Genomic DNA, 14,558 nt, shown 5'->3' on the forward strand with positions numbered 1-14,558 from the left:
TCCTCAGTGACACAGATTATCATTCCTCCACATGCTCCACTGAGCAGAAAGTATGTGCGTACATAATCTGAGCCCCTTAGTTTATTTAAAATATGTCCCATAGCCTGTTCTACACTTTTAGATGACAGTAAGGACAGGAAACTAATGTACCCAGCCTTGTGGAAATGACTTCCCACCAAATACATGCATCAATAGCATCTGCTTTTTAACAAGAATATTTAAATTTCGCCAAATTATCTGCAATCTTACTTTAGAAAACGGAAGTTTGGTTTGAACAGTTGAGCTAGATGCCAATCTGAGTTCCAAGGTTTTTTGTTTTGTTTTGTTTTTGCTGTTGTAACCCAATTCCAATCTCAAAAGGCGATTGTGGTTCATGCAATGCTATTTTAGAAAACTTCCTTAAAAAAAACCCCAATATTTTATTCCATGACCAATTTTGCATTCAACGGGTATTTATGTAGAAGTTGATACTTGTTTGTATCATCGGTCTGAGGTCTGTACTCAAAATATTTAGTGAAGCAAATTTTGCAAACAGAATGGCATATCAAGCAAGATAAACTGTCTCTAACGATATGACTGTTTTAAAATTATATTTGCTAGAAATGCAAAAAAAATGCTAATATCACACCTTTTCACTTTTGCAGTAGACAACTATTCCACCAGGTCACACTGAACAGGCCCGCCTTTATCAAAAGGTGTTGATAATGGAGTTCAGACCAACTAAGTCTTACTTGTGAATAACCACTAAAGACTCAATGGTCATAAATGGTTACATCAGATGTAAATAAACATTTAATAAAATACTGACAGTGGTAAGAAAAGCTTTAAGGTCTTGCATGAAGCCTTATTTAATATTTTACAAACATAGTTGTTTTGAAATCTGCTTTGATGCTGACTCCAATGGTTGCCAATTGCTTTCTTCTTGCCACTCTTTAACCTATTTGTGAAGTGAACAACCAGGATTGTCTTATTGCCAGATTTATTGTTTCTGAGCTGAAGATCTCTGCAGCTCCTTGATAAATGCTCTCCTTGCCAGGCCTGTGCGTTTAAGTGAACAGCTATGTCTTGGTAGGTTTGCAATTGACACACTCTTCATTTGTTCAGTGATGGATTAAACGGTGCTGGGTGAGATGTTCAAAGTTTGGGACATTGTTTTATAGCCTAAGTCTGCTTTAAATCTCTTCACAACTTTATCCTGACCTGCCTGCTGTGCATTGTGGTCTTACTTGTGCTATTTGTGTCTTACATTTCTTTAACAAACCTCTGAGGCCTTCATAGAACAGCTGGATTTGTTCTATTAAATAACACACGGGTGGACTTTATTTGCTAATTTTGTAACTCTTGGAGGCAGTTGGTGGCACTGAGTTTTATTTTATTTTATTAATTATTAGTGTAAAAGGGACTCAATATAAATCCATTTATCTAATTTTTTTTGGGGGGGGGCAGAGGAGAAATTAAATCATGCGTCATTTTTCTTTAAGTTCTCAATGAAATTATTTTGAGCTAGTAATTCACATTCCTTTCTCCCTCGTCATCACCTTCCACTCCAAAAAAAGAAAAGAAAAGGTTTGCAGTTACAATGAAATAAAATGTACAAAAGTTCAACTAATTTAAACATGAGGCCATTTACATGACTGATGGCAGCACCTCACAGAAACCAAAATATAAATAGCCAATAGCCACACAAATAAATTGTTGGTAATGATTTTCCTTGTTTCCTATTGTCAAAAAATATAGAATATTTAAATGTAATGTGTATGGTACTTTTAGCCTAGATAAGAAGCTACAACAATGTTCTAACTACAAATGCAAACCGTTTTGTATGAGATTGTCATTGTTGTGCAACAAGTGGCCAATTGTCCAACACAGACTTGTTGGTTATGGCACAGATATATAGTTAACATAGTTTTTTTTCATTTTTCTTTTTTTTTTTTACTTAAACAAAATGATAATTTGAAGCATTTTGTTGTATTTACTCAGTACTATCTTTGATGTAAAAAGCTGCTTAATGGCCTCAGATATTTAAATATGCCAGTAATGCAAAAACAAAAAAAATCTGTAAGGGAGGCAAACAGTTTTTTCACTGCACAGTAACTCTACAGTTCACCACTCTTAAAGGTGAACTGTAGTTCCACTTTCAGAGCTCATGATGATAGCTTTGACAGTAATTAGACTTTGCTTTGTGAGACAACGAGATTGGGACAATATTCCCATATTAATGAGCAGTATTTCAATTTTTGTGTTCACATTTATATTTAACATTATCACATTTAATTCAATGCATGATTATTGCTTAAGCTGAAAAGGTTATGTAAATTTTCATACCAATATAAACTGCTCACTGAATTAAGTATTTTTAAACTTAGATGCATGAATAAAAAATTTTAAAAAACATGGTTGTGTTTTTCTCTTTTCTCAGGGGTTTCAGATATTTCCAACAAGAAGAAATAAAGATTTACATTTCAAATACATGGATACTTCAGATTTTTAGATTCGGATGCAACCTAGATTTGTGCAGTTTGTTTTCCTTTGTCTTTTTTAAAAAATTAGATTAGTTTCTTTGGTCACAGTAAGTCCCCTGCAGATTAAGGATATTAGTCATGGATCCTGCTACATTAGGACAAACTGCTGCAACATTGAGTTGAATTTAGTTGTTAATCTTTATATAATCATTTGTGCTTTTGCCACAAAAAAAAAAAACATTCTAGAATAACAAATGAATCACTTTATTTCTGGGGAAACCACAAGTCACAAATGAGAACATTTCTGACATGGCTGTAACAACAGGATCATTTAATGTGTTTTACGTTTGTAATTAGGACCTCTTGCTTAAGGTGCTCAGGCATATCGTTTGTACACCCTGTCCCTGAAGCCATCCACGCTCTCCTTTTTCATTTCTTGTGTCATTCACTGCTGTAATGTTTTTTGTTTTTTATTTCTGAAAACAGCCTAGCCTTGAGCAGACTGCTTCACAATGTCTTCAGATGGGAAGCGCCTGCTCCCACCTCAGGATGGCAATTAGCCATCTTATCCTGGGCTCCGCACACAATTGCTCCTGGCCTTCTCCACGACTGTCTAAAAATGTGATATTGATGCACCAAACAGTTTGTGTCTGTCATAAATGATTAGTGTCCTTGTTGCAGCTTGTCAGAGGTGCCAGCTCCATGGATAAAATTGGGATGCAAAGGCACATTTTGTGCCTTGTTTATGTTTGACCCTCGAGCTGAAAAATGCAATTATAGCTCCACTGGCATTACAAAAGAGGCGACAAGAAAAAGGCTCAGGCATTTCATGTTGCGAGGGCTAAACAATAAGCTAAGTGTGAGAAGCAAATATTTCTGATTTGCCATGTTGCGAATGTTCCTTTCCAGTCTGCTCAGTGATCATCTTCTAACCAGTTGTTTCCCTACTGCTTCACCTCTATCACAGAGGTTGCAAAATTCACCAACCCCTTTGGCTTTTGTTCTCCCTGTCTTGTAATCAATGCCTTCCTCCACTGATAAGTACTCCAGTTATTGATGTCCCCACGCTGGCTGCTCTGGGATTGCTGCCAAGCAATGTGTGTCTGCTGTTCCAGGGTGACTTATCCTTGCTCTCTATTGGCTGAGCCACTCGGATTGCAGTCCTCTCTATGTACTCAAGTTCACGATACTTTGCCGGGTTCTGCCCAGTTTAGCTTACATCTCAAAAAAGATTAAGCTAAAAATATACAGTATATATACAGTATACATACAGTACAGACCAAAGTTTGGACACACTTTCTAATTGAATTCAATGAGAAGGTGTGTCCAAACTTTTGGTCTGTACTGTATACAGTATATCAGTCGAGTCGTTTTTATTTTTTTAATAATTTGCAATTATACATAAAATTCAAATATTAGACCATTTGTTCTTTTTAAAATATGTATTTGAGGTTCATTTGTGATCCTCTTATTCATCTGGTATTCTTCAAATCTGTCAGAAGTAAACAGATGTCAGAAAATAAATTACAGCCTTTCATGAATTACATTTGACTTCAGTTTACTCCTTCTATTCATAAATAAACATCAACACTACAACAATCATAGTTTTCAAAAAATGAAATAAGTATAAATGAAGTTATCACAAGTAAACTCAGGAAGGTCTGGTGCATTTATTTTTCTGCTTTTATTTCTAAGTATGTTAGTTTCAGTCCTCCGTAAATATGGGACAGATATTCTAAACACAAAATTTATTTGGGACAGTCACTGTATTTGGTCTTTTTTTTTTTTCCCAGCAAAGCTATACTACTTGGAAATGGGTTCTGTGCGACATGTGACAGTCACGCCGGTCAGTGCATTAAGTCAAAAACAGTTGACTTAATGCACTGACTGCAGTAAACAATATATTGTCAATATAATTTTCCAACGTAGATGTCTTCAAATACACCAACCATCCTTAGATGATACTAGACCCGGCTCATCATCATGATGGGACAGAGAGACTCTGTTCCGTGTTCAGGTCCAGAATCTGCTTTCTGTTCCGGAGCCCCGCTCACTATCCACCGGCTTCCTGAGCTAACACGGTGCACATTATTTGTGGAGGCATTTGAAGGACCGGATTTATGGTAAATCATCACCAATTTAACCCGGAGTACACATGCTAACACGAAGTTAGCTAAAGTCAACTATCTTACAGCAAAAGAAAAGTGCCACCTACCGATCTTTGTGAAGCTTCAAATGCCGGACAAAGTTGGACGTCGTGGCATCTCCATCCGATATTCTCTTCTTGCATGTTTTACAAGTTGCAGTTCATTTTTTAGTCGAAAGTTCATAACCTACGTAGCCAAAAGAAATTACTCGCGGAAGCTCTATATATATACAGTATATATATAATTCTGAATGAGAAAGAAGTGCAATGCCATTTCTCGGTTTTGGTCAACTGATGTAAGCAGTCCAGTTAGCGTGACTGTTTAACAATGGTACTGTGAAGAAGTCATGCTGAATCTTCAATTGAAAGACTTGTCTTTATAGCATTTTTGGCATTTAATCATGTATGTCAGATTATCATTGCGCTCTGGGCAAATGTTTTCGCTTTATGTGTCCCACAAACAAGTCTCCATTGATCATCAGTATTTATCTGGTTAATGTTTGGAGTTTCTTTTTATGTATTATGTAGAACTTGGATTTGGATAGTCTGCATTAACAACATTTATACAGTCGAAAATAGTGGAGTACACCCACTTTCAATTTTATGGCTTTAACATTAAAAATATATCTGCAAAAGGAAGTCTAATTTTTAGAAAACCAAACCCACAACAAATACTATCATGTCATTATTTATTCAACACAAATTAAGCCACATTTAAAACAAAAACAAAACTTGAAGTATGCTCTAAAAATTTTGATACACCAAGAGCCTTGAATATGTCAAGGTATGATTTTATTTTACTGTAACTACAGTTCAACCTTGAATTTCATGAACAATCACTGGTATGATCTCCATCCCACTGGAGATGTTGAAAACCTAAATACAAAATGTTTAAGTTAATCTTTAATCAACTAAAAAATGTAATATGACTCATTCTGCACCCTAACTGTGTTGTTGCTTTGGTTGTGGTCTATCTTTTGTGTCACAGAGCTCCTCCCCAGGGTGGAGCCTCAGATCTGGAGGTCATCTCCCAACAGGTGGAGGACGACAACCAGTGCGTGGCTCCAGTCCAGCTAGTCAATTTCACCTACAGAGACTTGCCTTTGGCGGCCCTGGACATATCTCTGGCTGGATCCCAGCTCATCTCCAACCCTGATGAAGAGGACAACAGGGATGGGTAGGAATCAGATTCGAGTGTATTTATTTTCATAAAACCACGTATTGTGTACATAATGTTAAACCTGAAACACTAGTTTCACCATTGTTATACTGAGGTGTAAATCCCTTGAAGAAACATGATGCTTCTGAAACTACACAGAGCGCCACACTTTTTTATCATTGCCATGTGAGAAAATCTCTCACACATTGGCCTCCAAATGTGCATCACATTGGGAGCCAATGATAAGAATATTGTCACAGCTTATGAACCTGGTGAGGGATTTTACTAGTCTCAAAAAACGTAATTTTCAACTCTATTAAAAATAGTCTCCAAGTGAAGAACCTTCAAAACAACTACCAACATCCTCAGGTCTGTTTGTCTAAGCAAGTCACCTGAAAGCAGGTTGCAAGATGTTAAATGCGGTTTTCAAATACCTAAAAGTGTCGTCGTTGGACCTACAGTAGAATTTTGCTACAGTTTGGATGAAAGTGCATGCCTCTACAAAGAGAGGCTGTGCAGGTTTGACTTTCACTGTACGTGTGCAAGAAGACAACCTTTGTTTTCTAAGAAAACCATGAAAACCAGACTGAAGTTGACAAGAGAGAATTCATAGACAAAGATCAGGAAGAAAATTGCTACTGTCAACGTTTTAGGACTGATTAAATATTAATGTACAAGGACAGATGACATATTAGAATCGAATACACCATTCCAGCAAACACTACATACCAGCTGTGATAATGAAGGGAGAAGTGTCATGGTTTGTGGATGCTTTGCAGCTTCAGAACCTGGCCAGTTCACCATAAAATTCACCCTAAATTCAGCCATGTACTAGAGGGTGCTTGAGAAAAATATGAGATCATCTGTAAAAGTATTAAAGATGAAACAGAATTGGACCTAGAAAGAAGACAAAGACCAATCCAACAAGAAAGAATGGTGCATTTCCATGGTGCATTATTTGGTAAGTAAAGACACTTTAAAAAAGTTAAATTAAAATCTTGCATTAAAAGTTTATTAAATCTGTCAACTTTGCATTAGAAGTGTCATTATTAACTGACAACGGTCATAAAATGTCATAAAATGACCTATCATGAAAATGAAGACTCCTTCATTTTCATGATAGGTGTTATGTCATGTTTATGACAGTGTTGCATCAGTCTTATGCACACCCCTTCAAATAAAGTGTTACCGTATTTCTTTACACAAACCTGAACATTCAATGGAGTGTCTTAGTTTTCCGCATAACTTAGATATCAAAGAGCTGCAAATAAGTTAGTGACATGATAATAATCCATAAGTAGTTTGATAGAAGTAAAAATACTAGAAATGCAATTACGTCTTGATTAATGTTATGGATATGAGCTCATTGTTAAGAAGATATCAGAGATGTTGTGTGTGAGCCACCATGTCTGCTCTTTGTGTCAAAGCGCTATATTTCTAATTATGGCAGAATTGCAATTACTGCAATCTTTAATCTACCCTGCCAGTGAAAAGCTCTGCTGTTCTTCTCCCCATTGCTCATATTTGCATTTTGTAATTATACCTGCCATGTTGAATCATGCCTCATTTTACAATAAAGTCTGTAAGATGACGATAACTGAAAATAAATGCATTAGTGTCACCATGTTAAATGGGCATTTTCTCCACTGATGTGTTCGTTGTAGCTTAATGACAGGGCAATTTCTCTCCTCCACACAGGTTTGTGTTCACAATTTCGATAACCGGCGGAAAACAAAAGGTGTTGTTAGCACCACAGCCATCCTGAAATGTCAGAGCCTTGTGGTGGTGCTTTCTCTGCCCACAAGGCCTTCTTGTTCTGGCCTTGTGTTGTTTTGTTCTCACCATAATGCCATGCTGCAGTCCCAGCATTCTGCAGGACAGGATACACCCCTCCCTAAGCACCCCTGGAAGCAAGTGTCTGTGGCTTTCGAGTCAGGAAGCGTGACTCACAGCCCTCCTGGCATGCTGTGATGTTGGCATCCATGCAGAAAAGTAGACAAACAGCATAAGCTTAATTAGAGCATTCGGCATCTCGCCGTCGAGGCCCCTGGTGCACGAACATGGTCAGCCGATGGCCGACTGGACTCTGCCTGTTTGGCCCAGTTGAAGCTGGAGGCTCTGTGGGACGGAGGGAAGGGACAGATGGGTCCTGTCCAAAACACCCACTTCCAGCCTCTGTCTTATTCAGATCACTGTCTTGCTCACATATTGAATAGAAAACACACGTCCTTAGCAATGGTGAACCAAAGGGAACAATCCGACAGCTTTGCAATTTATCGTCCCAGTGAGAGCTTTGGTGTAACACCATGTGAAACTTATGGCCCCTGTGGGATTTAGCAGTGTGTAATCAAAAACTGCACGTCTCTTGACTGTAAACATAAAGGTCATTGTGCTTTCCAAAACTATTCAAAGACATTGATACTTTTTATATTTTGTCACATTACAACCCACTTCAATGTATTTTCTGTGGTAAATAATTATGAAGTGGATGCAGCTACATACTGTATATATAAAATTTAGTTGGGTAGTGACTAATTACATATACTTGAAGTAACCATTAGATAACAAGGTACTGTTAGTAGTTTTACTGTACTTCACTTATTCTTGAGGAATATCACACTTTTAGCTACTCTACACACCTTTGGAAATATGTGGCTTGTATTTGTATTAAACCCTCTGAGTCAACACTGTAGATTGCAGTTGCATTTCTGTTCCAACTGCAAGTCTGGGGTTGTCTCTTTAGGCTTTGTATTTCAACAGGCTAAGTGTCTTTGCCCTTAGCTTTTTTTCTGATAAATAGTTTACCGAGTCTGTCTGCTTAGATGGACTTTCCATCTCGATAGGTTTTATAACAAGACATTATTCGAATCTTTTGGTCTTTCCCAGGCTCTGAAACGATCTAACATTACCTTAGGTGAACAAAGACATAAATAAGTAAAATTCCACATGGTAATTATTAAAGACAAATGAAGCCAAACTGAACAGGCTATGTGTGGGAAAACTGCTTCTACAGGACTGAAAAGGTAAAAAAAAAAAAAAAAGCAGCAAGGTACTGCTGATGGAAAACCCTTTATTAACTGATCAACATTGTTCCTAAATTCCTACACAACAATGTCATTCACTGATAAGAACAAGCTTTTGGATCGTGAGGTGAACTTAGTTTTGCACTCGCACCTAAGTACTACTTCACTTTGTGGGTCAACAGTTCCTCCTGCTGAGTCTGCCGACGTCTTTGGCCCAAGTCCTGCAGCACAGTAAAAGAGATGACCAGAACTTATAACATGATCAGACTAAATAATAATAAAATATTGTACTATTATTAATCTATTTAGATTTATAGCTTTGCTGCTTTATATAAAGTGAATATCTGCATTGGTTTCTTAAATGAAAAACATATATATTCTTGCTCTAATTATAGAGGGCTAAGAAGTATTTAAGGACTACAATGTCCATGTGTTACAGTAAGTCAATGAACCTTGGTAATGAAATTCCTGATTATCTGGTCACAGGCATTCCAAGACGCCTTGTCATTGCAGTTTCATGCTCTCAGTTATCAGTCAAACCACCGGATACCTTCATGACTAAGCTGTGTGCCATCCTAGGAATGACACAATGAAGAAATGTGTTGCATGCTGCATGATCTCAATCTGTCAATCGCTGTGGCGTTTTCCTGTGCATTCCGTAGAGTTATGTTTGTCACTGCTTCCTGACCTCTTGCTTTATTTACTGAGATCCAGCCTTGGGTGACGCAAAAAATTATGGTCACTATCTACAATTTACGTTCCATTATTATAGTTTACTTTACTTGCTGTGTTCTGTGTGACTGCTTACCTAAATCATGGGCTAGACATCTCTTTCTATTTGACTTTGTGCAATCTTTTCTTTCTTAATTCCGTCTTGCTTATAATTTCTGCCAAAAGTAAGCAAAATATTGTTTGCAGCAGTCATTAAATTAAGGGAGATCATTCAGTTTCAAAATGAACAATGGTTCATTGGTTTTTGAGCTATTATTTTGCTTTATATATTAGAAGAAAAAAGCAAGGTAAACCTTGTGTATGTGTATGTGTATGATGTGTCACTTATGATGCACATGTTTTGAATAGCTATCGGAACCAGATCCTTACTGTACCTGTTATGTGTCTGATGAATGTCTAAAACGACTCTTTTTCAAACAACCACAAGGCTTTTTTTATCAGACTGTCACTCCTGCTTGGCATTGTACGTAACACAACAGATGACATTTCACCGTCAAGTTTTGATGGGGTTTTTTATATTCACAAATATGCAAACTATGGGTTTCTCTCAGGACGAGAACAAAGTCCTAGTGGGGAAAAAAGCATCTATCAGCAGCAGCTTGTCTGCTCGTCTGTGCTTGTAACTCCTGTTTGTTTCCGTTTAGTATCTGTAGCTCATTTCTCTAGTAAAGTCAGGTACAGGCTTTCCTGTTTTAGGTTGTCCTCTGTTCTAAGATGGGCAATTTAAGCAATCACTCCTTGTTGTAATTAAAAACCACTGGAGTGCTGCTATTGTGCTGAACGATGGATTAGAGGGACGATGGGCGCCATGCTGGATCCCAAACTTGTTCTATTGGCAACTGTATTCAGTCAGTCACCTCTTTTTGCTGGGATAATTTACGGTTACTTTTATTTCCCCTGTGCATGAAGCTGTAGATTTATAGCAGCAAGAAAGTCAATCTCCAAAACCTTCAATTGATTACTTTAATCAGTTCATTCATCACACTTTATCATCAGCTGGAATTCGTTCTGGGTGTATTTGCTTATCTTGGCTGTGATAGAAGACAGTTTTTCAGCTCCGGTTACACGGAAAAGGAAATATTAAGCTTAACAGGATAAAGATTGCCTAATAGTTTGTCTCCAAATCACTTGTCCCTTTCTTAAAAACAGGGAGGAGTATTCATATGTAGACAGATGGCAAGATAGTTAAAATATCTCCTTAAAATTAATAGTAAGGTGCAGACATGGACTGCTTGAGCAGTCTGAAAGAGACAAACTATTCCAACCTGTACTGTTCAGCAGCCTGCAGGCTCACAGTTGTGGCCCATTTTCCTCTGCCCGAGCCTGCTGAGTTCAGCAGATTGGTGTGAATTGGTTGAAGTTTATACTCAAGGAACCACAGGGATTCATAGTTATCAGAACCGGGGGGACTGAAAGGAGACGGAAAACTTGAGTCAAGAAGGATCTTTTTTAAAATGTATTTGGCTAAAGTTGTTCTATTGAAGACTGTCCTAATGTTCGTTTATTTAAGAAAAATGTAAAGCACCTGAATTAGAGCATAGGCTCTGAGACTAATCAAGTTTAAAGTATAATTCAGTGGAAAAGGAGTATTTATTTTTTAGTTCTTTGGTAGTCACGCTTGCATATGTCGGATTTTCTCACAGATTTTGATACAGAAGTCATATTAGTAAATATGAAAAGCAGCTTTTAATGGTGAGTTGAGGTATAAAGGAGGTTTAGTTATTCAAACCAAACAAATCCTCTCTGACAAAACAGTCACTTAGTAAATCTAAAAACTGGTTGTGTTACCTTTGGCAGCAGCACCTTTCCAAGAATGAACTCCCTGTTTTACGTCATACCATTGAATCTCAAACAAATTTAAGCCCAGAGTTTGACTTATCTATTACAAAACATTTTTATGTTTATTTTGAGCCATTCAGAACTGGATTTAGTTGTGTCCTTCATATTATCCTGCAGGAAGACTCAAGGTCACTAGCTAGTAGATATTCTCCTTCAGGATTTCCTGCTGGAAAGTAGAGTTTACGGTTGCCTTATTTACAGCAGGACCTGAAGCAGCAAAGCAGGCCCAGAGCATCACACTGCCACCACCATGTTTGACTGTGGGAATGATGTTGAATGATGTCAATGTTCCTGTCCAGCATCTACAACAACTCTTTGAAAGTCTTGGGCAATATGAATTACAAAAATATTTGATTTCCCTTTGGGATCAATAAAGTAGTTTAGAATTTGATTTCAATTGAATTATCCATCCATCCATCCATCCATCTTCTTCCGCTTATCCGAGGTCGGGTCGCGGGGGTAGCAGCTTCAGAAGGGAGGCCCAGACTTCCCTCTCCCCAGCCACTTCTTCTAGCTCCTCCGGGGGAATCCCGAGGCGTTCCCAGGCCAGCCGAGAGACATAGTCCCTCCAGCGTGTCCTGGGTCTTCCCCGGGGCCTCCTCCCGGTGGGACGTGCCCGGAACACCTCACCAGGGAGGCGTCTAGGAGGCATCCTGACCAGATGCCCGAGCCACCTCAACTGGCTCCTCTCGATGTGAAGGAGCAGCGGCTCTACTCTGAGTCCCTCCCGGATGACTGAGCTTCTCACCCTATCTCTAAGGGAGAGCCCAGCCACCCTACGGAGAAAACCCATTTCGGCCGCTTGTATCCGCGATCTCGTTCTTTCGGTCATGACCCAAAGCTCATGACCATAGATGAGGGTGGGAACGTAGATCGACCGGTAAATCGAGAGCTTCGCTTTTTGGCTCAGCTCTCTCTTCACCACGACGGACCGGTACAGCGCCCGCTTGACAGCAGACGCTGCGCCAATCCGCCTGTCGATCTCCCGCTCCCTTCTTCCCCCATTCGTGAACAAGATCCCGAGATACTTAAACTCCTCCACTTGGGGCAGGACACCCCCCCTGACCCGGAGAAGGCACTCTACCCTTTTCCGGCTCAAGACCATGGCCTCGGATTTGGAGGCACTGATCCTCATCCCGGCCGCGTCACACTCGGCTGCGAACCGCTCCAGCGAGAGCTGCAGATCACGATCTGATGAAGCCAAAAGGACCACATCGTCTGCAAAAAGCAGAGATGAGATCCTAAGGCCACCAAATCGGATCCCCTCAACACCTTGGCTGCGCCTAGAAATTCTGTCCATGAAAGTGATGAACAGAATCGGTGACAAAGGGCAGCCCTGGCGGAGTCCAACTCTCACCGGAAACGAGCCCGACTTACTGCCGGCAATGCGGACCAGACTCTGACACCGGTCATACAGGGACCTGACAGCCCGTATCAAAGGGCCCGGTACCCCATACTCCCGGAGAACCCCCCACAGGGCTCCCCGAGGGACACGGTCGAACGCCTTCTCCAGGTCCACAAAACACATGTAGACTGGTTGGGCGAACTCCCATGCACCCTCCAGGACCCTGCCGAGGGTGTAGAGCTGGTCCAGCGTTCCACGACCAGGACGAAAACCACACTGCTCTTCCTGAATCCGAGGTTCGACTATCCGACGGACCCTCCTCTCCAGGACCCCTGAATAGACCTTGCCAGGGAGGCTTAAGAGTGTGACCCCTCTATAATTGGAGCACACCCTCCGGTCCCCCTTTTTGAACAGGGGGACCACCACCCCAGTCTGCCAATCCAGGGGAACTGCCCCCGATGTCCATGCGACATTGCAGAGTCGCGTCAACCAACACAACCCTACAACATCCAGAGCCTTAAGAAACTCCGGGCGGATCTCATCCACCCCCGGGGCCCTGCCACCGAGGAGCTTTTTAACCACCTCGGCGACCTCGTCCCCAGAGATTGGAGAGCCTAACCCAGAGTCCCCAGGCTCCGCTTCCTCAGTGGAAGGCATGTTGGTGGGATTGAGGAGGTCTTCGAAGTACTCTGCCCACCGGCCCACAACGTCCCGAGTAGAGGTCAGCAGCACACCATCCCCACTATAAACAGTGTTGGTGCTGCACCGCTTCCCCCCCCTGAGACGCCGAATTGAATCACACTTAATTCAATTGAATTAAGTGTGATTAATTCAATTGAATTAATCACACTTAATTCAGGATTAAACCAATGAGGCAGTTATATTTTTACATGTTGGTTTGGATATTTTTCCTTGATAAATGGTCTCAGTATAAAAACATTTTTTTATATATATTTTATTTTCTGATGATTAGAAACATTTAAGTAAGAAGACCAACAAAAGTAAAAAGACTACAAAAATAATCTATTTTGTGGTTTGGAAACATTTCCAACTGGAGTTTATTGAAATCAGGATAAACAATACAATATTTTCCCTATTGTTTACTCTTTGATTGTATTTGTACATATTAACTTGTGTTTTTATAATAGGTGTACCATAGAACTTAATAGATTGTCATTATTCTGATTGCAGCCTCTCTTTCTCCTGCTTCACCAAAAAGTTTACACAAAAACAAACCCTTTCTTCTCTAATTTCAGTTTAACGTGTCACTGCTTCACAGGTTTAACTTGTATTTTGTTGTTCCTTAATTGCTAGAGACAATGTAATGAAAGAGACACCCCATATGATAGGATGAGTATAACTCAACTGGTAAAGCAGCCAAAACTCTGTCAGGTCTGTGCAGACGGGGCTCCAACAGAGCAGCCAGACCCACTCTGCCTGTGCCAGTTGTCCTGCTCTGTGTCTTTGTCCAGTTTTGTGCAGCTGGAGCGGCTTTTCAGCCAGCATCATTTACAGCAAGCCATCACTTCCATCACAGGTTACTATTGATCAGTCTCATGATCTAATCCCCTCACTCTGCTGCTGCTAGACGTGCTTCGATCGTCCCTCAGTGCGTTTTCTCTGCATGAGCTGCTCAGCTGATGGCTTCATGAACCTCGCACGGTGCGCGCCTCCCTGCAGATTTCATTTATCTGCACACAGACTGTGCATCTGTGTTCTTTGCATTTGTGAGCAGTCTGTGAAGGGTAGCCTGTATAAAATGGCCCCGCTTTGACCCTGAACTGGTGATTTTTTTTTTCTCTGTTTGCCTTGCTCCACCGCTAAAGTAATCCCTCTTCTTCATAAATACTTC

The 14,558-nt window shown here is 40.1% G+C and overlaps 1 protein-coding gene across 1 annotated transcript in view; it reads left to right on the forward strand.

Moving 5' to 3' along the window:
• The window catches only part of tmem266 (transmembrane protein 266), a 33,438-nt gene that overhangs the window by 5,102 nt on the left and 13,778 nt on the right, over positions 1–14,558 (forward strand). The window contains exon 3 of the mRNA XM_032583002.1: positions 5,597–5,785. Within this exon, the coding sequence (XP_032438893.1) occupies positions 5,597–5,785 (189 nt within the window). The remainder of the gene's footprint in view (positions 1–5,596; positions 5,786–14,558) is intronic.

Source organism: Xiphophorus hellerii, chromosome 2 (assembly GCF_003331165.1).
Source record: "Xiphophorus hellerii strain 12219 chromosome 2, Xiphophorus_hellerii-4.1, whole genome shotgun sequence".
In the NCBI taxonomy this organism is placed as follows: Eukaryota; Metazoa; Chordata; class Actinopteri; order Cyprinodontiformes; family Poeciliidae; genus Xiphophorus; species Xiphophorus hellerii.